We start from the raw sequence: 25,413 nt of genomic DNA, 5'->3' as shown, positions 1-25,413 counted from the left end.
AGTCCTCTTTGTCCTTGGGACATAGCCTACTAGAAGTTAGGAGCAGAGAGGTCAATCTTTGCAAAGATATTACATAATATCTTTGCTAGTAGGCCTGTAATATGGTTATATTAGCTTTGTTTTGGTTCGCACTTGAGGCGGTTCCGAATCGGTTCAAAGTAGTGGAGCACCAATGGTATGGGAAGATACACGCATGCTATGCGCGAGGTTACGCTAAATAAATAACTGTGCGACTGTTTTGAACCGTTCTGGAACCATCCTGAAAGCGAACCAAAACAGGCCTATTAATAATCCGTATCTATGTTCCAAAAGCGAGACGATATTCACAGAACTAAAAGTAGTTCAATAGTAACTTCGAGAATAGATCTAATGTCACCAATTTCTCTGATCTTAACCCTGCTTTGATTGCTTGGCAGTCTGTTTATAATAATAATAATAATAATATATCCCTCAATTTATTAATTTCAACTTTATTTCCATGCTCTTTTAGATTTATCCATAAAAATTCATTATTGTTATTAGGAAATAGGTAAAAATGAATGAGACAAGAGAAGTGCTACCTCTACCCCAGAAAAGGTATTATCGTCAAAGAGCACACTCTAATCCTATAGCAGATCACTGTTTTGATTAGTAAGTAAAATTCATTCAAGTTGTGGAGTTATTCATGAAGAAATTCCAGCCCTAAACATCCAGATCTCATGGATTGGTCTATTCATTACCCGGAAATGCTGAAGGACAAGTCTTGTGACAAACAAGTTGAATTTGCTGATATAGGTTGTGGATATGGAGGATTATTAGTGACTTTATCACCAATGTTTCCAGATAGTTTGATGATTGGTATGGAAATACGAGTGAAAGTTTCAGATTATGTTATTGATCGTATTAAAGCATTGAGATCACAGAATCCAGGACAGTATCAAAATATAGCTTGTTTAAGGACTAATGCAATGAAGTACTTACCTAATTTTTTTAGGAAAGGGCAGGTACTGCTAAACTGAATGTATATTTTATTACTTGTAGTTGATCCTGTTTTTTTTTTAGTTGAAGAAAATATTCTTCCTTTATCCTGACCCCCATTTCAAAAAAGCTAAGCATAAGTGGAGGATTATTAATCAGTGTTTACTTGCTGAATATGCATATTTATTGGCAATAGGTGGGATAGTATATACAATCACAGATGTCAAAGATTTACATGAATGGATGGTTACACATTTTTCTAGTCATCCTTTATTTTCAAGACTTAGTGATGAAGAACTGGTATGGTCTCATTGATACTTTCAGTATTTGTTTACTTACTCAGATTCTCTTACTTTTTCTAGGTTTCTGATCCAATTATTGAAAAATTGTATGCATCTTCTGAAGAAGGTCAAAAAGTAACTAGAAACAATGGTGATAAGTTTCTAGCTGTGTTTAAGAGAATAGCCGACCCATATGAAAATGAAAACTGATAGATAGGTGCATATTATTATGTATATATCGAAATATTAAAAATTCAAAAAAATATTTGTTGCACACTATCCTTAATCATCAACTTGAATGTATCAGATAAATCCCTCATTGGAGACTTTGCAAAATATTTCTGCATTTCTCTTATTCTATCAGTCTTTGCTTTAGATTTATTCTTTTCTTCATCTTGCTTAAATTGTATATAATAAGGAGGAGTTGCTCTCTGTTGACAATGTACAAGTTCTTGAAAAATGGGACTCCTTAAGGTATCCCTAAAACATAAAAAATTATGTGAAGCCTGTGTTCAAGGCTTTCAAGCTAGTATTTTTACATTATGAAGCATTCCAATATCTGTGAAACAAAAGAGTTGTTTGTATCATCTGATTCTTCACTCTCAACTGGGTTTGTTGCTAGAGGTATATTTAATGGTATTTCTAAGTTTTCAATTTCTGATTCGAAACTTTCAAGAGGATTCTGGCCAAAAAATTGCTCCACATCCAAGTAATGTGATAGTTCTAGGGTGCTTATAGTGTGGAAAGTTATAGCTAATGTCAGATATTCCTCTTCTGATGGAGGCTCAATGATGAAGTCATTTTCCTGGAAATAGAACTTGATTTCTTACATGTTACACACTGATCAGTTGAATAAAGCAATGTTAAAAATTAACTTTCAAATATTTCTGAAGTATCAATGTTTTTCTTGCCAACAAACAGATCTCTTTCTTTAAAGAGTATAATATTTGCTGGGACAAGTAAGATCTGATTTATTTCCGATTTCAATAGCGAGTTGTGACGTGACGTGATGGATCACTTAAATATCCGAATATGCGACAATCAGATTTAATTCTTCGCTCTCTCGTGCAGAAACTTTTCATTAAATTCAAAAATATTGCCGAACCGTTTTAGATCTACGATGATTTTTTTGTGAGATATGCGTGTCGAAATTTGCTCGTCGAAAAATTACGTGAAAGATATGGTACCTTCGGAATGTCACTGTCGGCTCCACTGAGAGATGGGCATGTCGAAATTAGAATTTAGAAAAATTGCGAAAATGATAACGTTACTTGAAAATTCGTCAAACAACCAATTAAAGAATTGCACCCAGATCGATGAAATTTCGAAATGTATTACTTTAAAACAGTCGCTCTTTCAGAATATTGATCGATTGTAACTCTACGTTGATTTTATCTGGGAGATATATGATATATAACGTGTGTCGAAAGTTGACTTTCGAAGAATTCCGAAAAAGATGAGGTTACCGTAGATTTGGGTGACGTATTGGGACGATTTTTAAATTCAATTTATCATATTTTAAAAACGGTGACCTATTTTTATCTGAAAATGAGGTTTAAATATGCTCAATAACCCAAATTATTGATTAGGATACATATACTTCATTCAATTTTATTTTAGCAGTCGGTTGGCCATGGAAATTTGACACATTTCACTCTGTATAGTACGAAAATGTGGGGTTATGAAGCTTGTCAAAACATTTTTGGGTTTTAAATCAACGCTATGTTGCCCGTTCTACGTAAAAGTTTCTGTTATTACGTATTTTATCACAATGTCGAATCTCTTCGGAAAATATGTGACGAACATAATTGAAGTTTTTACAAAATGTTTGAAGGCATACCAAATCCAGTTATTTGCATGGAAAATATAAGAGATCAGTATAATATCATAATATGCTCTAGCTTGAGGAGAGTTAATGTTCGTTATCTTCTTTGGCTTACATCATTTGTAGATTTCAAAAATATCAACCGGAAGATGAAATGCATACGATGCAGTTGTTGGGAATGGATATCTCCCGAAGGAATTAACAGATAATTACAAAATGTTAAATTCTTCAACAAAAATCATCTTGCATCAATATATAAGTAAAAGGAATTAAAGGCAGTTTCAAGTTAAGATGCAAAACTAAATCGTTGAACAAAAATTTCACATGAATAAACAAGTAACAGGGCAACTTGCGCGTATTTGTGGCTATTCATCTTAATACATTGATGTAATAATAATAATTAGGTATTTATTAGTACCTTAAGACATTTACATTGTATAGGACAAGTCAAATGAAAAATAGAAAAATCCAGTTTAGGGAACTTATTCTCCGATGATATTTATCGAAAATCCTTTAGTAAATTTTTCGCATCACTTCACTCAAATAAAAAATTCTCAAATACCGCCACTTTTTTGGGTCTCCCAATAGAAGGAAATTCTTTGTCATCCTCTTCATTCACAATCTTTCTGATTGTGGAAATATTCAGCTGAAATACAAGTCGTTTAGATTCAGATGAAACATTATATAAATTCTCTTATATTGAATATGTTCGCTACCGTCTGACGTATTGTGGATTTTAGAATATCAGGGTATAACTATTTGAATGAGCGGACCTGAATTCTAAATAGCACTTCCTGAAACCCTTTCTCGTTTTTCAATCACTTTCGGCATTTTCGTAATAAAAATTGATATTAGTTGTGGCAACGGCGTTATGACATTAACGACATTTCATGAGTGCCAACCTAACTTCGTTCTAGTTACAAAAACTTGAGAAAATTATTTCATGGCCAACCGACTGCTAAAATAAATTTGAATGAAGTATAGAATACTTCAGAAATCCGTTATAAATTAAAAAAAAAAAATATGCTTTTGTCCCAAGTCACCCACCAATTTGGAAGGCTTGGAACACAAGTGAAAATCCATTGATTTCTCAACTCTCAAATAAAATAAGTGACTTTTGGGACGGTGTATAGTTTGAAAAAATTATAATTCGTGTCTATATAGATGAAATTCGGTAAGGAAATCAAATGATAAAAATCCCTATTCCAGCCAAAGTATAAATATATTGAAAATTGAAACTCTCAAAAAAAACTAAACGAAAAATGGAACTTCGATTTCTTTGGTTATATCTTTGTGAAAATACGTAAATAATAATATCCTGCTGCTAATGCGCCACATTTATTGTATTTATTCGGCATTGTCCCAAGTCACCCTATGAAACAACAAAATAAATGAATCCGTGTTGCCGTTTGATTTGAATAACCTTGTTTCATGACATATCTAATATCCCAATATCCCCACACGTACAAAAAAAAAATTACACATGTAAATACTGAAACGCATGTACAGAGCAGTAAAGTCCATAAAAAACGCGCTTTTACTCTCCTCAATTCGTTTAATTTTTCCCGTCTAATTCAGACGCACTGGTAACGACAAATTCAGCAGGAATTAATTGTTAAACTAACCGAAAAGGCGCTGAACAATCTTATAAGTTTGTTCCTTCACTCATAAATAGTAAGAGACAAAGAAATCTGCAAGGGGGTTAATAGTCTTAAGTTACAGGAATGTCCCAAATCACCCGAATCTACCAGTAGTTGAAAATTCGTCAAGACCAAAATGTTTCACCGAGATTTATAACTAAATAAAGAGTGCTTTCAACAGAATATGTATCAATGTATCACTTTTAGATCTACGATGATACGCGTCGAAAATTGAGGGATTGGATTCACTTAAAATTTCGTCAAGACCAAACAGTCCTAGTGGAGGTCGATGAAGTACCTATAGGGGGTACGAAATAAAAGAGGACACAATTCTTGTCCAGGTTAGAACATTGAACTAAAGAATACTTCTTTAGTTCAATGGGTTAGAATAACAACACTTCTACACACAGACTACCCACTGGTGGGTACCCAGGGGAGGGTAGTCTGTGCCCTTACAGCATAGACAAACTAGATGCCTTACAGATTGAAGACCCGTCTGTGCGTCTGAGTATTACAGCATTAGCATTAGCTACTCTGTAATCTGTGAGCATTAGTAACGGAAACTCGAAATAAGTTACCATGTCTTTCAGTTTATCATCTTCGGGGTTTCCCCTTATCAATTTACTTACCATTGTATGAGTTCCCTTTTCGTCGATCATGAAATATTCATCAATTTGTTTCTGTCTTTCTCGGTATTTTCGCAGTGATTCCTCATGTATTTCACCCTGTGTTATATCAAGAATTTTACAAGTCATATTGATAGTAGCAATGGCCGGAATGTCGAAAGATTGAAATTTCAATAATATCGCAACGACCTCATCTGGCTCCAGTAAGCCTGTTGATTTGTCTGCCTTTATTTCTATTATTCCTTCCAGAAAGCTCCTGCAAAAAAAATATTTATTGGGTAATTATGGGAAAATGATAAATTTTCCAGGTTTTACTACATATATTTTCGGAACTACTTCGCGAAAATCAATCGAAAAAGCAATTTTAAGATAGTAGTAGTAGTAGTAGTAGTAATCATAGCATCTGAAATATAAAGAAACACAGAAATTATTTGATGAAGCATTTTAAGGAATCAAGTACTACCACGAAACGCCTTTGTTGTGTTAATTATAATGAAATGCTTTAAATAAAAGTATCGAATTCTAATAACCTTTTCCATGTATATTCCATCACTCGGTCTTTTGAAATATTCCTCATGTATATCAACTTTTCCATGGTATTCCACACGGAGAATGGTTCAACTACTATGAAATCAGCTGATAATGTGATTGGGAAATCTCCTACATGCATTGATATTCTTGGTATTGTACGGTCGAGTTTATGGATCAAATCGTGATCATATTTGTAGGTTCCTCTGCCTGTGAATTTCAAAGAAATCTTTTCGCTGCCCAAAATCAACGGAAGCGTTACCTGAAACATAGTTTTCAATGGGAAATGGATTCAAACAAATGTGCAATGCCAATAGATTTCTTGAATTTTCAAAAGTGGAAGGTAAAGTTTACAAATGGATTTTCTAATCAAAGAAAATCCATTTTTTGAACCAACAGAGTAAGCTCAAATTTTTTAAGAGGCAATAAAGCAATTTGCTCTTTATCACACCTCCTTGCGGTGTAAAAACTCATCAAAATAATCGAATGGCACTAACCCATTACTTTTCAAACCAAGACCTGACATATACTTTTTGCAATTTGAATTTCTAAATCACAATAGTCCTTTTTTTCGTCTCGATTTTCATTGCTCAAAAAGTGAGGTGGATAATATGCATACTGCGTGTACGTTTTATAATAATTGTAGGTATATGGAAGGAAATAAAACAAGATTTTGTATAATATGTTCTGATGTATCAAGCTGTCTACATACGGTAAACCTGCTTGAAATAGCAACAGTAGGCAAGAGTGCTTTAAAGCGACAACATAGTATAGAATTTAACAGAATAGATTCTACCTATATATATACTACAGGTTCTCCTCTTACGAACTCCTTGAAATCAAGGTTTGATATCATGTGGGGCCTCCATCTAGCTCTTCGCAGGACACTTTTACTCCATTCGGCATTGTGTGATAAGGTTATCAATAAAAGTTGGAAAAATATCCTTCAAAGCATTGACGAGCTGTTGTGATGTCTGCGGCGAGCCATGTAAGAGGTGTAATTGCTGCGAAGTTGCAGACCAAAGATGTTTAATACAATTTTGATCTGAGGACGCAGCGGGCCAATCCATTCGGTTAATGCCATGCATTTCTATGCGATCGTTAACAATTTTGACAAGAAGACGCAAGAGATCATCAATTGATGTAGCCAAGGAAAAAATAATTGGTTCTACAATGAAATCCCGACACCGAACCGGTTTCATGGTTGCGTTGATGAGGATAATAAGATTTGCCTCCCCAAACGCACACTTAGCCTCCATCGAAAAGAGTTTTTGGCAATATGAAATATCAATCATACCGTTGACACCACTCTCGCCACACCAATATTCTGCCATTAGACTCATACATACGGCGAAGTCTCGACATATATGCATGGACAGGCAGGTTCTCCGTCTATGTGTTTTCCAGTTCTTATGTTCGAGAGCCCAACTCCGCTGCTTCCTACTCTATCGAAGAGGTGCCTGGTGGATCTTCTTGTCTTCAATTTGAAGTCATGCAATCTATCCCGGATTCTTTCACCAGAAACTATTCTACCGGAGCTATCGATATGATGTGAAGAAGGGATTTAGTCGAGCAGTTTACCGTATTAGCCGATCTTGTACGACGGTATAGTACCTCCTGCTCTTCCACCCGTACGATACTACGCTCTACTAAGTACACTCTGCGAAACTCGGAGACGGTCATCAACTTCTTGTTCGTATAACGGACAATTGTTCAAGTTGAAATGCTTCTAAGTAAATGTTAAACTTAATTAATCCACAATTGATACTATACATATAACACCAGAGATGAGTTGGAATAGCCCATTATCACAAATGCCCGCGGACCACACAAAAAATATCTCACACCTACAACCTACAATAAATGCGTTTCTTGAAATTAAGTTTCATGAGGGCCATGTTTGGTGTGTTTGATAAATACGCAAACATACGCCTCGCGACATAGTCTGTAGGTACAATAATATTGAAAATTTCATTCAAGTTTTCTCTCCAATATCCATTTCTATTTTAGAGCCGTGTATAATTGAACAATTCACCTGATACTTTTTCGCTTCAATTGGATGGAATCGGAATAATATTGCTTTCGAGGAAAATGGGGAGACGATTCCTTTATTGTCTAAGCAAGATAACACAGGAAATCCTTCCTTTTCATTCAGAGCGATCAGTTCCTCATCCATAACTTGAAAAAATGTTTCTTGAGAAGTGTAATTGTACATCCATAGTGTTTGGTAGGGCGGCTCTTTCGCTCCGATAAACATATTCAAAAATTTCTTGTGCTTCTCTCTATTGTATATTGACAGTTTCTGAACATCCGACGGAATACTATTCATCTTGAAGCAGAGTTGAAGGTGTCTATCTGTGCTTAGTTTCAAGTCATAGGCTACATCTTCATTTGTGATCAAATTGAAGTTCATTAATATGTCCAAAAACTGAAACGAATGGCCCTGAAAAAAACTTTCGAAATGAGATTGATACACCAACCACTGTTGGTAATGAAATTCGACAAAATACTCGCTCTCAACCAGTACCTACGAATTAATATACAAAATAAATAACAATCTTGTTAAAAATAATTTTCTGTGGGAAAAATCTGGAGAATTATCCCTGAAATACGGATAAAATTCGTCCCAAGGAAGTAAGCACTATGTTGAGCAGAAGATCTTCCGTTGATGCAAGTGTGATGTTGTATAACTTATCTTTATCGAAATTTTTTCAAAACTCACACACAATACTCCACAAGATAACGCTGTAAAAAAAACCTTAAACGCCTTCGAGAACGGGGTGTTTATATCATAACAATCTTAACAAAAATATTTTCCCGATCTCATACGACTATATTTACGTTTGTTCTATTTATGAGAGAACAACATCCATCTTTGTTTTCTTTTTCATCTTTACACCCCGTTCTCGTAGGTGTTTATTTATGGTCCTTTCTACATCAATATATTTTATGGAGTGTTGTGTGTGAGTTTTGAAAATTTCGGTTGCCTAATTAGATTTTTCTTTGTATACAGAACTCGATTTTAAAAGAATTTCTGTGAATTTTGGACTTCATAGAACCACCTAGTGTTTGAAAAAAAAATGGGAAAAACTTATGAAAAAAATTATGAATGAGTGATATTTGGCTTCAGCGCAAAATCTTTTCAATATGTTATGATTCAGGTTTCGTACTTCGTACGAAAGTATATACGAAGTCCAAAATTATGATACAAAGCCAAAGCTGCCGGAATATCCTGGATGATAATATACAGATTGTCCCAAAAACTAGTCAATCAAATGTCACACCACGATAGAGTAGACCAAATTCTATCGAATGACATCAACATTTGTTCAGCGAAAATGTACCGTTTCTAAAATAATTAGAATTTTATGAAAATTGACGATTTTCCAACTTTTTTTTGCATTCACAGGGCTAGTTTGTGATTAAGTACATCGATTCTAGCTCAATATTAATCCTAGATTTTTGTATTATTACCCATAATTAAAATTATTCTGAGTAGTTAATCGAAAACCTCAAAAAATTTAAATTAAAACAATTTTTTTTTCTACTTACATAATTTTTATAACACAGAATGAACTGAAATTTTTTTTCAAGGAAGAGGGTGTTATTCTGAGTAAACAAATTGTTTTATTTTACATTTACTGAGGTTTTCGATTAATTGCTTAGAATAATTTTGAATAAGGGTGATGATACCAATAATCTAGGATTGTGAAAAACGATATCCTTAATTACAAATTGGCCCCGTGATTGAAAAAAATAGTTCGAAAATAGAAAATTTCAGATTTATTACCTACAATAGAATAACAAATATTGTGTTCCTTACGTGTATGGTTTCGTCTGAGAGTTTCATTGTCAGCATATTCCTATGCGGACATTTGAAAATTTTTTGTCTGAATGATAAACTTTTAGATATCTCTGTTATTTGGCAGTTGCACATTTTTACCCTTGACAGTGATGCTTTCAAGTCGAATTTTGTGACGTTTCTGAGGACGAATCTTATACAGTACCCCTTTTCATGGCATGGAATGGTTGGAAGAATTAGATTAACAACTTTTGTTTCACCTTCTTTCACATCCGCTAGTTTTTCGTTAATCCTATAAAGGAATCAAGAAAATAATTTCATCACCTTGTTTTTTGCATTCTCAAAAATTAATGCAATATGAAAAAATACAGGTTTTTCTTGTCCAAGAAATTTTTATTGTTGTTTCCACTGAAGCTAGGTTGCAAAATGGTGAAGGGGAATATTCAATGCTTTTGCAACAAGAAGATGTGAGATGTTAATGTAAAAACGACGTTGCCACAACCATCAATTCATCAATTCCTATATTTTTCGCTGCAAAAATGCTCAGAGAGCTTGCTATGAAGCTAAGAAAAAGAATCAAAAACTGATATTTTGAAGTGCGCATTCTAATAAGGACTCTGATATTTTGAAGTCGACGATGTATCAGATGGTTGGTATCCAGCATATTCGATGTGAGTAATAATAATATTAATAATATATTTACAGGGTGTCCTAAACTAATGAATCAAATGTCACACCACGATAGGGTAGACCAAATACTATCGAATGACACCAACATTAGTTACAAAATGATGAGAATTTTATGAAAATTCGTAAAATTGCCGATTTTCGAATTAATTTTTTCAATCACAGGGCCAGTTGGTGATTAAGGATAGTGATTTTATTTCATATTAATCCTAGATTATTGTATTAAATTATAAAAATTATATTATATTATAAAACAATCTTTTTTCTACATAAATTTTCATGAATTTTTAAACTATAGAGGGTTCATTCTGGGTACCAAAAATTTATGTGGAAAAAATTTAATTTAAATTTACTGAGGTTTTCGATTAATAACTTAGAATGATTTTAACACGTTGACTGTCCCATGAATCACATATGATACATAAAAATTTTCGCCAGGAGTCCATGAGTCGTATGTGATTCATTGATTCATTTGACGTTCAAGATAAATATGGTTACTTTTCATGAACGCTGCAGTTTGGTCGGTTCATATGGGCTTAACGTTTTGTAGAAATATGTATTGATAACCTCAATCATAATTAATCATACGTGATTCAAGAAACGTCAGCATCAAGCCTTCCATTGGACTTGAAGATTTTGAACAAGAACACTTCCTTAAATGGCTGCAGAATTACTTTTTCATAGAATATAAAAGTAATATAAAATAAAGTTACCCTTCTCTTTGGATAAATGTGTTGGACGTGGGGGGTGAAAAAAAAATTAGAATGGGGACAGTCAACGTGTTAATTAGGGGTGATAATAAAATAGTCTAGAATTGATATGGACGAAAAACGCTATCCTTAATCACAATATGGCCCTGTGATTGAAACACATAGTTCGAAAATCGGCAATTTCATGTATTTTCATAAAATTCTAATCATCTTGAAAAGGGTTCATTTTCGTTGAATTAATGTTGGTGTTATTCGATAGTATTTGATCTACTCTATCGTAGTATGACGTTTGAAAAAATATAGGTATATTACCCTACGTCGAAATTCGAGAATGATTATAGTATTGATGTTTTCTTAAATTTTTATTCCAAATTTCAAACCTTTTTCAATGAGTACAGAAATAATACTAAAATAGGCCGAAGACTTTGTTCGATTAATTGAAAACTTACGTATTTATCGCAAAGAAATTCCACATATCTAATTTGCTGAATATTCGGCCAAAGCTGTGCTCAACGCATTCCTCTATCTGAAATCAACACAATATACGTAACACTTAATATTTCAGTTAACAATGCCCTTTTCTCACATGTGAAACAACAAAATATCCAGAAATAGCCCGATAAATAAAAAACTTAAAAGAAAATAATAGCTCATAAATACCTACATATTTGTATAAATCTGAAAATATTAGTGTTATTTATGTAGGATGAAAAACTGTCTATTATAGTAGAGCCTGTAGGCGAGACAATAGACAGTTCTTTGCCGAAAGGAATATTACATTTTTTGATAGCCTCATCTATACTTCATTCAAATTTATTTTAGCAGTCGGTTGGCCATGAAATAATTTTCTCAAGTTTTTGTAACTAGAACGAAGTTAGGTTGGCACTCATGAAATGTCGTTAATGTCATAACGTCGTTGCCACAACTAATATCAATTTTTATTACGAAAATGCCGAAAGTGATTGAAAATAGAGACAGGGTTTCAGGAAGTGCTATTTAGAATTCAGGTCCGCTCATTCAAATAGTTATTTATTCTAAATCCACAATACGTCAGACGGTAGCGAACATATTCAATGTAAGAGAATTTATATAATGTTTCATCTGAATCTAAACGACTTATATTTCAGCTGAATATTTCCACACTCAGAAAGATTGTGAATGAAGAGGATGACAAAGAATTTCCTTCTATTGGGAGACCCAAAAAAGTGGTGGCATTTGAGAATTTTATGTTTGAGTGAATTAATGCGAAAAGTTTACAGGATTTTCGATAAATGTCATCGGAGAATAAGTTTCCTAAAATGGATTGTTCTATTTTTCATTTGACTTGTCCTATACAATGTAAATGTCTTAAAAGGTACTAATAAATACCTAATTATTATTATTACATCAATGTATTAATTAAGATGAATAGCCACAAATACGCGCAAGTTGCCCTGTTACTTGTTTATTCATGTGAAATTTTTGTTCAACGGTGAAGTTGCATCTTAACTTGAAACTTCCTTCAATTCCTTTTACTTATATTGATGCAAGATGATTTTTGTTGAAGAATTTAACATTCTTGTAATTATCTGTTAATTCCTTCGGGAGATACCCATTCCCAACCACTGCATCATATGCATTTCATCTTCGGGTTAATATTTTTGAAATCTACAACCGATATAACGTATTCAAACTTTAGCCAAAGAAGATAACGAACATTAACTTTCCTCAAGCTAGTGCATATTATGATATTATACTGATCTCTTGTATTTTCCATGCAAATAACTGGATTTGGTATGCCTTCAATCAGTTTGTATAAACTTCAATTATGTTCGTCATATATTTTCCGAAGAGATTCGACATTGTGATAGTGATAAAATACGTAATAACAGAAACTTTACGTAGAACAGGCAACATAGCGTTCATTTAAAACCCAAAAATGTTTTGACAAGCTTCATAACCCCACATTTTCGTACTATACAGAGTGAAACATTGAACTCTATAGAGTTCAATGGAGTGAAATGTGTCAAATTTCCATGGCCAACCAAAAGTGAATGAAGTATAGGTCGCCGTATTTGCACATTCCCTCATCTCTAGAGTAGTGTTACTGATATCCATATTGCTATCACTATCCATTATTGATTATAAAATAAACTCAGAACATTCAAACCACGTATCTAATTCACTCGTAAAGAATTAATTTGACAACAGCAAATGACGGTTATTGTCACGGGCACTTATTTTTTCATCAAATTCTGTATTGCTAAAATTGATTCAATCGCCCCACTTTCTATTATTGGTTAGTTACGAACAGCCAGACGAAAAGTGTTTGCGGACGAAAAGTGTTTGCGGACGAAAAGTGTTTGTGGACGAAAAGTGTTTGCGGACGAAAAGTGTATGCGAACGAAAAATATATGCCTTCAAAAATAGAGGACTTTTCGTTCGAAAAAAATCTTTTTAGTGGTAATCAAAAGGTCATAGACAAACAATAAAATGAATAGGTACCTGAACAGATGGATGAATGCAGCTGTACTTAATTGAGAAAAGGTCTACTGGAGGATTGGAAGTTTGAGCCTCCCCAAACTCATTGATCCTAGTACAGTAAACTATCTGAGTAACGTGGTCTCCAGTAGTTTTGGTCCTGAAGGAAACGCGAATTGTGTTATTTTCATTGGGTTTCAACTTTCCCATTGCGTTGGAGATTCTAATGTCGTCGTAGTTACCACTAACTGTTATGGTCTTCAGTATATAACACACTGCAGATTTTCCGAAATTGAAAATCTTAAATTCGACCTCCCTGCTGACTCCCCATGGTATTTCACCGAAATCCATGTACCTGGGGGTGGCCTAGAAAGAAATCATTGTTATGGTTCGTGCTATGTGTCATTACATAGATTACGGTGATAATCGACAATGGAAAACTGAAAAAAGAACGAAAAAATCTTCTTTATGAGATTAATCAATTTGTACAGTTCACAACCCGATCAGTATTCGTATTTTCGTAATGAGTTTTTCCAGAAAACACCCTTAAAAAATTGAGGGTGTATGACTATGATCATAGAGGTCTATGGCAATAGAGGTCGAGGGATATTCATTTTGAAGGATATTCAATTCTATTTATGAATATGCCAAAAAATCTTTTTCACATTAGTTTCGATTTGAAAGTGATCGATTTTCTGAATTAATCCTAAGTATCGAGATGTTGAGTAGTTAATCATTTGCTTCCTCACTTTTTGACAGTCATTGAATTTTCATTCAATGTTTTTATCAACATTATTTTCGTGGCCCTCCAAGAAAGAATTCTAAAGTTATCAATCATATGTCTGATTAGATTATATGTCAGATAAGCTTGTAAATGACAATAATATTTCAACAAGACGTGGCATCCGATGTCCATAACACATCTTTTCAGTTGTATATAAATGAAACAAGAAACAACATTATCCTGAGCTGAAATCATTGGTATTGAAGTTATGTTCCGATTATACCAGATACAGCCCACTTCCTCATTTCAAATAGCACACCCAGTATATCTTTGCATCGTAAGATTTGTGAGATAGCTGATTTGATGGCAATTTAAACAGAATGCCATGCCTTAGCCAAAAACTCAATGGTTAATGAGTTATTGGAATTCTTATAAAAAAAAATGGTGAAAACGGCAGGCCATACTTTTCGTGATAATTCTGCAAGGGAGGTTTTCTCAAAATTTTAAATTTTCCGATTCTGTTGTATTATACGCAGTTTGCTGATGTTTGGACCAGATATGTACAGAGTGTTTATGAGCAAATCATCAAGTTGTACAAATCGAATTCATCAGAACTCAATATTTTCAAATTATAACCTACTTATATTTTTTGTTATTGGTTCTGTCGACTCTATACGAATGAAAAGAGGGAAGGTTGCCCAAATTGAACCTATAATTATAAGGGAAATTTCCAGAGGTATAGAGGAAAAACATTAAATAAGCGAAAAAAACATTTGTGTGACTTTCGCAAACCATAAAAAAATTCGATATTTCCACAAATAATTTCCATGAATGGTTGATGGATTCAACCCCAACAAACAATTTTATTATAGCAAAACTAATGCTGCACTGAGTCACAGAACATCAAATATGAATTAGGATATCTTAAAATTATTTTTATAATATGCATATTTCCGATTTTTCATACGTTCCAGTGGCTTTTCCAAATATTAAATATCAGTAGAAACCACAAATAAAAAAACTCGTTCAGCCAGTTTCTATGAAGAAAATGGCAGCTGGAACAACTTACACAGAGACAAGAGAAAAAAAACTTTCCCTTTCTGTGTGAACTTACACATATCTGGGAGTATTCGCAACGAGCATTTATATAAACAGGGGTCTCAAAAGGGAATCCAATGAGCTGATCATTGTTTGAAATGACCCTCATGGTACAATGGGTTTCTGTATGGTGCGGAACATCTAGCTTTGCATTGAAGGTCCATTCAGTATCCAAGTGTTCGTTTGGATACAGCTCTACGACGCTTGGTTTAACGTGGAAATATTCGCTCTTGTCTATCAGATCCAATCTAAACAAGAATGGAGATACAATTGAGAAACTTTGATCTGTCTTTTTCACAGAAGTTAAGGGGTTCAAGAAACACTAAAATTAATTTGGCTTGATGTTCGAAATTTCGAGAATCGCTTAATTTTGATTTTGGCGATCGATTGTGGCTAAACTACTCGTATGATTCAAAAATGAATTCGATGTTATTTGAAAGGCTGTTTCCTCTTTTGCAAAAGAAGTATGCTAAAATTTTTTGTCCGATGCACATTTCTCAGTGAAAATGTTGAAAAAACAAAAATAGTGCGAAATTTTGAGGTTTTTTGGACTCCAAAAGTTTAGCCCTCACAGAAAATTGCCTTTTCCGCACTTGACAGATCACTTTCCACACTTGTTAGGAAAATAACTATACTCCCTAACTTCATTCTCCACGCAGCATTTAGTAGTTCATACTCATACTCACCTCAGATGGTAACAAGATGTATTCTTTATAGGGACATAGACCATATCTTGGCATCCAGGCAAGGTAGTATTGAAAGTGATCGAATTATGTTCTCCAATAACTACTGATGGTACATCTGATTGACCCAGAAAGAAAACCTTGAAATTCCTCTGAGATTCACCGTTTATTTCAATACGCCATTCTTCCTTGTACACGGCTGGCGTGGTCAGACTTTCTAGTTTTGCTACGAACAATTTGGTGAATCTCATCAAACCCATCATGGGTTTTATTGTGATCAAGCTTGAGAACAAATGGGGAAAATATTAATTTTCTGTTTGTTTCACTATAGTACCTTACCTCTTTGTTGGAGGGATAAATTTGAAAAGTACCGGTAAGTGGCCATCAGATTTTAACATGAAGGTTGCGAAGGATTGATATCCTGGTAGGCATACAGGAAAGAGGACTTTCGTTGGGATAATTTCCACCGCACTAATCCATGATTGGTTTTCAGGAAAAGAATGACCTTGAAGAAATTAGTGTTTACTCCAGATGAGAATTGCGAGATCCTTCCCAATTCGTGAGCGAATGCTCAAGACGACGTTACAACATTTTCACAAAACACTGATGCTCGAGTAAACCATCATTTAGTATCGTGGGCTCCCCTACTAATGATTCAGTATTTCGGGTTTTCAGTAGATGAAATGGTTCATCTTTAGATGTTTTGATACTTTGATAGCATCCAGAATCAAATTTGTTATTTTTCTGACAGTTCAAATGTCTGAATAGTAGTGTGTGGAATTAAAAATTTTTTTTAATTGCGCCAATTATTCTTTTTGGTGGTGTCATTTATTTTTTCATTGGGTTATTATTTTATTTTAATACTTGAATATTTTTCTGATTACACTAGGTATATCTTATAATATCTGTTGGTAGTTTACAGATTTCTAAAGATGAAAATAATTCTGACAGTTAAGAAAGATGGTCGAATTTTAACCTACAGGAAAATGTTGATATTTTTCATTATCAAATTTTTGCCATTGTAATACAAAAATGTTGGTGATGGGGGTCAAATATGAGGGTTGCAGAAGTGAACTTAAAAATGAAATGATGAAGATCGTATCATCTAGAAATATGTTAACATTTTCCCATATTTTGCAAATATATTATGTTGCTAATAATGTACTCCTTGCGGCTGATTTTGAAGTATGTTTATATAGGGTGTAAATAAATATAGGTGCTAAAGAATATAACTGGTGATTCCTTGTCAGAAAATTGAGTAAATCTTTAATATAATTTTTTTTGTGCAACCCCCGATAAGATGCAGCCCCCTGAAGATGGCAACTGAGAAGCAATTTTTAATGTTTTTCAGAAATTAAATTGAGCAGATATTCTATGGGAGCCAGAAGGCAAAAATTTTTTTTTGTGGTGTAACCTATAATGTAATCATGACATTCGGCCACTAGATAAATTTAAGTTCGAAGATGTTTCTAGCGTATACTATTAATTGCTCAATATGATTAAGGAAAAAAGCTTCTTGCGGAACCAATTTTAGGGGTTGCTTTTTCTACCTCATGCGCTTATATTAATTAAGGAGAACAACGCCAAAACTGTATTTATTGCCTTCTGGCTCCAATAGAATGTCGTGCCATTTTTAGGAAGCTATATCTGAGCAGTGACTCGAAAAAACTTTCAAGTCGAGTCAAAGACTCACCCTGTAGTCTTTGACTCGCACAAATATTTCAACAGTAGATTCTTGTGGTTAAAAAAACACTTTTTTCCTTTACCATTTTTTCCGAATCGGCTCGATTTAATAGATACAAGCTATTGAAAAACCATGAAAAATGTTGTTTTCAGTTATATCGCACAAACGGTTTTATCGAATGAAATGAATTTCGGAATATAGTTTTTCATTTGTTTGATGAATCTTTTTCGAACACAAGATATCACCCACGTCTTCCAATTTTTTCAGTATGGTCATTACATACCATAAAAATACCAAAAATTCAAAGAACCCTTGAAACTGAGTTGGACGCTACCTATTTAATGAATATTTGAACGATTTCTAAAATATTTCTCATATTTTTTCGTATAAGGCACCGTTTCCGTTTGTTAAAAAGTATTAAAGTATTTTTAAAATTTGAAAAATTGGGTGCTTTGGCTGAATACAACTCTGTTTAAAAGATCCACAGATGTGTACTGTTTTTCCAGGGTTGGCACAGCTTATTATGAAAACTTAAAATGGCTATATCTTCTTATCAAGGCAGAATTGTACTGTTAAAATATTTGTACGAGTCAAAGACTCACCCTGTATAAAAGGCCCAAACTATTTTTGGACGAGGAAAGTCTAGTATAACTTTTTGCCAACTACATTTACAACCTGTATTGGGAATTGAGTTGTAATCGACAGGTTATCGATGGGACATAAATGTTGCGTAAAAGAAAAAGTCCAAAAAAATTTTTTTTTCCTTTTTTTACCAATCATTATCAAACTAGCTTCCAATGGAACATTATCGGCGCCTTCAAATTCATCTCCACTAGCAGCAGTACTAGGTCTTGGTGTGCTGCTCCAAAAAATTTGTGCTGTCATTTTTCTGCAGTACATGTGATCTCTGAAATCAGGATTGAAGCTCAGTTCGAAATAACCAGTCTCGTCAGGTTTCACGATGAGTTCATTTGGTTGAACACGGAATACTTTGTCCGGGTCTGAAAAATCCAATTGAGCATGTCTTCCTCAATTCAATTCTAGAACCAACCTTGATACCATTTGATTGAAAGCTCACAAGACATGTTGTTTTTGAGTATGGCTACTGCTATATTGTTATTCTGATTGGATTTTCCGTAATATTGAGGTAATACTCTGCCGAAATCGAAACAATCCTTGTTGAATTTGAAGGGCAACGGTTTGTTTTCTGCGAAACCATAATCGTAAAAGTAAGCACCATATGAGGTTTGTGCTTCGCTGGGATACATGGCTAAATTTGGCAGCTCATTTATGTGGCTTGTGGTTTTGCTGCAAATCCCTACTAAATCTATCATGATGGGTTCCTGAAAAACAAATAAGAACCCATTCTCACGTTGAATCGACTTGTTTGAAATGCATGGAATATCACAAATAACATTTTTGTGACCTTACGATTTCTATTCGCGTAAAGAAACTCAGTTCAGTTCTAAGAAAGGCACCTTTATACTGAATAGTGTAATCTTCAATAATGTCTATAATTCTATTCTTTTTTGAGTTATCAAAATTTGAATACGAGGGTTTTTCTCTAAGTCCTTAGAAAGAAAAAAGGAAAAAAACTATTTTGAGAAGAAATTTGTTATTTCTAAACATTCTGCTACATCTCCTCTAGCTTTTAACACTTTTCAAAGCGTTTCTCCAGCATCCTAAATCCTAATCACCGATCCATACTTACCTTTGAACATGGGCGTAGCCAGGGGGGGGGTTTTGGGGGTTCAAACCCCCCCCGAAATAATATAGTTACATAATATTAGTTTCAAAAAGTCTCAATTTATATGTCAAAATCAGAAAAATTTCATTTCAAAACCCCTCCCGAAACTCAGCCCTGGCTACGCCTATGCCTTTGAACATGTTTAAATTGAAAGAATAAAAAAAGTTGCTTGCTTCAATGAACAATTAAAATGAAAGCATGAGATGAATATGACTGGAACTTTGATAGATTGTAATGATTGTAATGATGCTTGCTAAAAACAAACCATTTACGATGTTAAGAGTTCAGTTTCTTAGATTTTTAAGAACTCATTGAACCATCCATCCTAATATCACTGCATTTAACATGTAACTAAATAAGTCAGATTAAATGATTATAAATTTAATCAGCTGACTACAACGCCTGCCGGGTCAGTTAGTATACAGGGTGGCCATTTGAAAACGAAACAGACGAGATTACAGACGAAATAAATTTTTTTGATAGAAATGCTCGGACAGGTCGATTTCTGTTTCGAGGGGGACAACTTAAGATGTAGGTTACGGACGCATAGCGCTTCAACCCTTGCTACTACAACCCTCACCCCCAATTTTTGAATAGGGAAGATGGGGTGAGTGATACCTCATTTGAAAGGTATTTTTATACTGATTTCAGCACAGTAATTGTTTTTTCATTTTATGCATTAGTTCTCGAAATATTCTTAACTAAGTATTTGAAAATGAAGTGGTGTTTTCATGGCACTTGTAGTGTTTTTTTGTGAGAAATCGACATTTTGAGCTTCAAAACAACCATGACTGTGGCTTCCTTCCTCCAATCCACTGACATAGAAATCTTCAATCAAGATGTCGAACAAACAAAGCGTATTGCGAAGGAGCTCAATCTTGTTGAAACTCAATCTAAATTATCTTCGATATAATTTGCAGTATTTCCAATAACATGCGGTAACACTTGATCGATAGAAATCTCCAAAAAGTCCAAATACGTACATATCTCTAATCAGATTACCAGGTAAGAAAATCAAATCATTAATGATGCCACAGAAATATTCCAGTCCCAATTCGTGACTTAATTATGAAGTGTTTTCTCAGTTGGCTTCAATAATGTTTTCATTGTGTTGATTATTGAATTCATATCTTTTTCAAAAAAATGAGAATCGATAATTTTTTATTTATTACGAACAGATCATTAAGTTGGCTTGGTTCTTTGACATGTGAATTATTCTTAGTTTTGAATGGAGACTTGTATGTGTTCTAATTCATTGTTCGACATCTTGATTAAAGATTTCTATGTCAGTGGATTGGAGGAAGGAAGCCACAGTCATGGTTGTTTTGAAGCTCAAAATGTCGATTTCTCACAAAAAAACCCTACAAGTGCCATGAAAACACCACTTCATTTTCAAATACTTAGTTAACACGTTGAGCGCCATCCAAATATCGATATATTTTCTTGTGGGGCCAAATTTTCTGTGTCGATATTTTGATTTGCTCTTATATCATATAGATAATCCCTTTGCTCAGATTCTCGCTAAAAGTGCAATATCGCCTGATATCAAGAATATTGATGAGCGGGCCCACGGGACCGCTCTGGTCCCCAGAAAAATAGAAACGCACAGCAAATGCGGTACAGGTGAAATTTGTCGAGTCCAATCTCCTTATTATAACCATAACAACACCTGTTCAATTTTTTTCGAACAAAAATTCGAAAAAAATACTACTAAAGAGTAGTCGTAAATTCCTAAACAGCGGTCCCTACGGACCGCCGTGGTCCTACAAGTAAGACTATCAGCGGTCCCTACGGACCGCTGTGGCGCTCAACGTGTTAAGAATATTTCGAGAACTAATGCATAAAATGAAAAAACAATTACTGTGCTGAAATCAGTATAAAAATACCTTTCAAATGAGGTATCACTCACCCCATCTTCCCTATTCAAAAATCGGGGGTGAAGGTTGTAGTAGCAAGGGTTGAAGCGCTATGCGTCCGTAACCTACATCTTAAGTTGTCCCCCTCGAAACAGAAATCGACCTGTCCGAGCATTTCTATCGAAAATATTTATTTCGTCTGTAATCTCGTCTGTTTCGTTTTCAAATGGCCACCCTGTATAATAACATATGAGAAAAACGTAAATGAGCATGGTGAAATACTTTGGAGATGGCAAGCCGGCTGCAGAATGCTAACATCGTCGTTCACCAAGAGTTGAATATTATATTATATGTAATAGGGGTTGTCGTCGGTATTTTACATAGATACATTAATTCGTGAAATGTTTAGTGGTAATTCACGACAAGGTGAAAAAAGGTACAATATTGAGTTTTATATTGTGTTCAGCGATTTTTTTTTTATAAATCACGGTTCATCTTTGTAGATTTTTCTCTACTTACCCTCAAAAAAAGATCATTATTCCGATACTTGTTAAGAAATGTTCTATTTTTTTCGGCGGACCATCGATAAACTTACATGCTTATAAATAAGAACCGCAATTCTCTTGTAATGGATTCCTTCTGTTTTGCCGATGAAAGTGACGGTTATATAGATACTTTTCTTCGGTTGGATTTGACCATTGACTATGTCAACTGAGAAAAGATTCTCGTTCTCATTCACGTCGAATTGGAACGTAGCTGGTACTGTAGATAAATTCTTCAGCTCAAAAGTACTCACTCTCTTCTTGGTAGAGGGTGTTACAGTGAAGTGCAAGTTTTTCGTCGAGCATTTGACTCTAGTACCTGTATATTAATAATAACAAAAATCGAATTAATATGTATAGTCGTAACATATAAGGCTACAATTATTTCTAAGGATAATTGTCATCTTTGATCGGAAAAGTCATTGATTGTAAGTAATGACCATTGTGTCTATTCGTGAATGATAGGTTGCCTAACTTGGGTTGGTCGGGCGCTTTTGTCCCCATTGCTGGCGACGCCTAGCGGCATGTCATTTACCAAAATAATAATTTCATCGTCGGAAGCTCCGAAAGTTTTTTTTAAAAAACAAGGTAACCCTCTGAAATATCGCCCCGCAGTTATGGCACCATTTGTCATCTATATTATTATGGAATCATCTATATCAAAGTGAACCAGAGTTATATTGAGTAACTTGGAGTGGGGTGGAGTTTCTTCTCTATCAGCCAGGTGACAGCCATGAGGCTTGTACGAAAGCTATCAGACCAGTGGAGATTCGCCTAGGTCTTCTTAAGTCTGGGGGTAAATACGAGGATGTATTGATATCTAGTTATCCTTGACCAGTTCCATACATAAAAAAAATATTGCGTTTCCATATTCCATAGCAACGAACAATAACTCATTAGAAGTGTCTGTGTGAAGTTTGAGGTTCAAAGAGTAAACCAGAGTTACGCAATAAATTGGAAGAAAGAAGATGTCCACTGAAATTGTGAAAATCTAAAAATTGGAGTATCGAGCCATCATCAAGTACCTGTATTCAAAAGTGTTAAGAGGTAAGCAGATTTACGAAGATATGCTTAATACCCTTGGTGATTAATGTCCTTCGTACGCGACCATGAAAAATTGGACTGCAAGCTTCAAAAGAGGTAAATTTTCCATTGAAGATGATGACCGATCGGGAAGGCCAGTTTCTGTGTCAGTCCCCGAAAATATCGATGCATTTTCATGACGTGATTTTATCAGACCGTCGAATTGATCTAAAACGGATATCTGAAGCACTGAATATTTCATACGAACGCGTTCATCATATACGTTCACGTCAATTTGGACATGAGAAAAATTGCTGCAAAATGGATCCCCGAATGTTTGAATGTTGACCAAAAGAGTGCAAGGGTAGAAGCATCGCGTTCGATCTGTGCTCGATTTGAAAACTGTGTAGACTTCTTAAACCGAATTGTTACTATGGATGAGACTTGGGTATATTTCTACGATCCAGAAACAAAGCAACAATCGATGGAATGGCGACTCTCTGATTCTCCAAGACCTAAGAAGTTTCGTGTCGTGAAAAATCTGCTGGAAAGGTTCTTGCTTTTTGGGATTGCCATGGAGTAATCATGACTGATTTTTTGGATAAGTATAGAACAATAACCGGAGATTACTATTCGACATTACTGACCACTCTACGGAAAAAAAATTAGAGAAAAGACGCGGAAAGCTATCCAAAGGTGTTTTGTTTTTGCAGGACAATGCCCCTGCACACAAATGTTGCCATGCAAAAAATTCGTGATTTAGGGTTTGAATTACTAGAAAACCCCACTTATTCACCAGATTTGGCTCCATCAGACTATCATGTCTTTCCTCAACTGAAAAAAAGTTTAAAAGGTTGTAAATTTTCTTCCAGTGAGGAGGTAATAAAAGCTGTGGAGGTCTGGTTTGCAGAGCAAGAAGAAACATTTTTTTTTTGAAAGGTCTGCAGACGTTGCAGGTTCGCTGTAATAAATATATGCATTCAATTAAGAGGAGAATATATTTTGAGTGATAAAATATTTTGACATTGAAATTTTTTTTGGTTCTATAGTAGGCTAAGAATTTTTCAATATATCCTCGTAATATCATCCCTTTGAAAGATGGGAGTGGAGCGTCGAACGTGCCCCAAGCTTTACCAATCTACAATTTGTACCTGATGTACCTACATGTTTGTTTGTATCCATTTTTCAATCTTTATTTCAGAAATGATAATCACAGATTTTTTGCATTGTGTACCTCGAGCATTTTTTTTTATGTATTAATTACTCACCGAGGCATTTTCCTACAAGTCTGAGGTTCTCCAACTCTGTTGAATCTCTAGCGGAAATATTGAATAAATCCGAGCTCTTTTCATTCTCCAAAAGTGGCGAATATGTTATCTTCAATTGCGTTGTAGATCGAGGATTAACCGTCACATTATACTTGTTGAAATGGAAAGACTGGTAAATTTCATTCACATAAGACATTCGATGAATGTAATATGAGATTGGTTGCTGTAAAATTGTGAGACATTGTTATACGAGACTCTGCTGCATGAATATTACCCACATCTAGGACATTTTTCAAGTCGATGCATTTAGTTGTTTGACTTCCTGGTAATACTTCACCAAAGTCTAGAATTTCAATAGTTCTCAGATTTTTTGTTCGATATTTGAGACCTAAAGCAGCTTCGGCGAATCCAACACTTATGCAGGGACATTCTTTCTGGGGTTTTTCGGTAGTTTCTTCTTTTTTAGTATTGCTCATTTTATCAGGATTGACAATTACTCTGTCAAAAAGATTAATTGAAGTATTTGGTTCAGATGTTTCAATTTTCATCACAAAACTGTGTTAGATTTCCATAAATATCTAATTAGCCATCGCGGTAAATCACGCTGTATGTCTAACTATTATATACAGGATGTTTCACGAGTAAACGGACAAACGAAAACCGTGAACAGGAGTCATCGAACTGACTTCAAAAACACCTCCGTTTCCGATATACAGGGAGTATTTCTCCAATTTTCGTTTCGCTATAACTCTTTATATTTTCGATTGATTCGACTGAAAATTAATTATCAGGTTATATGTTACATCGTTTCGATAAAACAGAACTTTGAAATTCGACAAAACTCAAAATATTCAAATTCATAAAAAACACCCTTTATGTAGTTTTTCATCATAATTTTAAACATACAGGGTGTTTTTCATTAGTTTGAAGTTAAATAAAGCTTCACTGAGTCCTGATTTTTCTTGAATTTTAACATTTTGTTTCATTGCAACTATGAACTTTCATCTGAATATAAAATTCCAGTGGAATCTATCAAGACTTTCAGTTATGGTCGAACGAAAATTTGGGAAATTTGAGTATTTAAGGTAATCGGAGTACCTAAGGTACTAAGGTAGTTTTTGAATTAATCTCAATACCCTCTATTCACGTCTACTCACGGTTTTCATTTGTCCGTTTACTCGTGAAACACCCAATATATCTTGAAAATTTGAAGCCTCTAGCTATTTTCCTTTGGTAGTTGTCGAATTCTGCATCAAAAATCAACCCATTCGT

The 25,413-nt window shown here is 34.4% G+C and overlaps 2 protein-coding genes across 3 annotated transcripts; one reads left to right on the top strand and one right to left on the bottom strand.

Annotated features, from left to right (window-relative positions):
• Positions 1-448: 448 nt before the first annotated feature.
• On the top strand, positions 449-1,532 carry LOC123314175 (tRNA (guanine-N(7)-)-methyltransferase). The gene is made up of 4 exons (XM_044899297.1): positions 449-630; positions 680-983; positions 1,042-1,257; positions 1,320-1,532. Exons 1-4 carry the CDS (start codon positions 536-538, stop codon positions 1,446-1,448), a joined length of 744 nt encoding a protein of 247 aa, XP_044755232.1. The 5' UTR covers positions 449-535; the 3' UTR covers positions 1,449-1,532.
• On the bottom strand, positions 1,493-24,657 carry LOC123314174 (cilia- and flagella-associated protein 65-like). Of its 2 annotated transcripts, XM_044899295.1 has the most exons (16): positions 24,420-24,657; positions 24,142-24,364; positions 21,904-22,169; positions 18,757-19,048; positions 18,479-18,706; positions 16,361-16,526; positions 16,025-16,303; positions 15,355-15,586; positions 13,541-13,882; positions 11,506-11,582; positions 9,681-9,951; positions 7,893-8,300; positions 5,860-6,119; positions 5,333-5,585; positions 1,778-2,043; positions 1,493-1,718 (listed from the first exon to the last, which is right to left on the bottom strand). In XM_044899295.1, exons 1-16 carry the CDS (start codon positions 24,615-24,617, stop codon positions 1,493-1,495), a joined length of 3,987 nt encoding a protein of 1,328 aa, XP_044755230.1. In that variant the 5' UTR covers positions 24,618-24,657. The 2 variants fall into 2 exon arrangements, with proteins under 2 accessions (XP_044755230.1, XP_044755231.1); XM_044899296.1 differs by lacking the exons at positions 21,904-22,169; positions 24,420-24,657 and having other exon boundaries at positions 24,142-24,263.
• Between the last annotated feature and the right edge of the window lie 756 nt (positions 24,658-25,413).

This window comes from Coccinella septempunctata, chromosome 5 (genome assembly GCF_907165205.1).
Source record: "Coccinella septempunctata chromosome 5, icCocSept1.1, whole genome shotgun sequence".
In the NCBI taxonomy this organism is placed as follows: Eukaryota; Metazoa; Arthropoda; class Insecta; order Coleoptera; family Coccinellidae; genus Coccinella; species Coccinella septempunctata.
The sequence above is the reverse complement of the archived record's forward strand: the minus strand, read 5'-3'. Positions and strand labels throughout refer to the sequence as shown.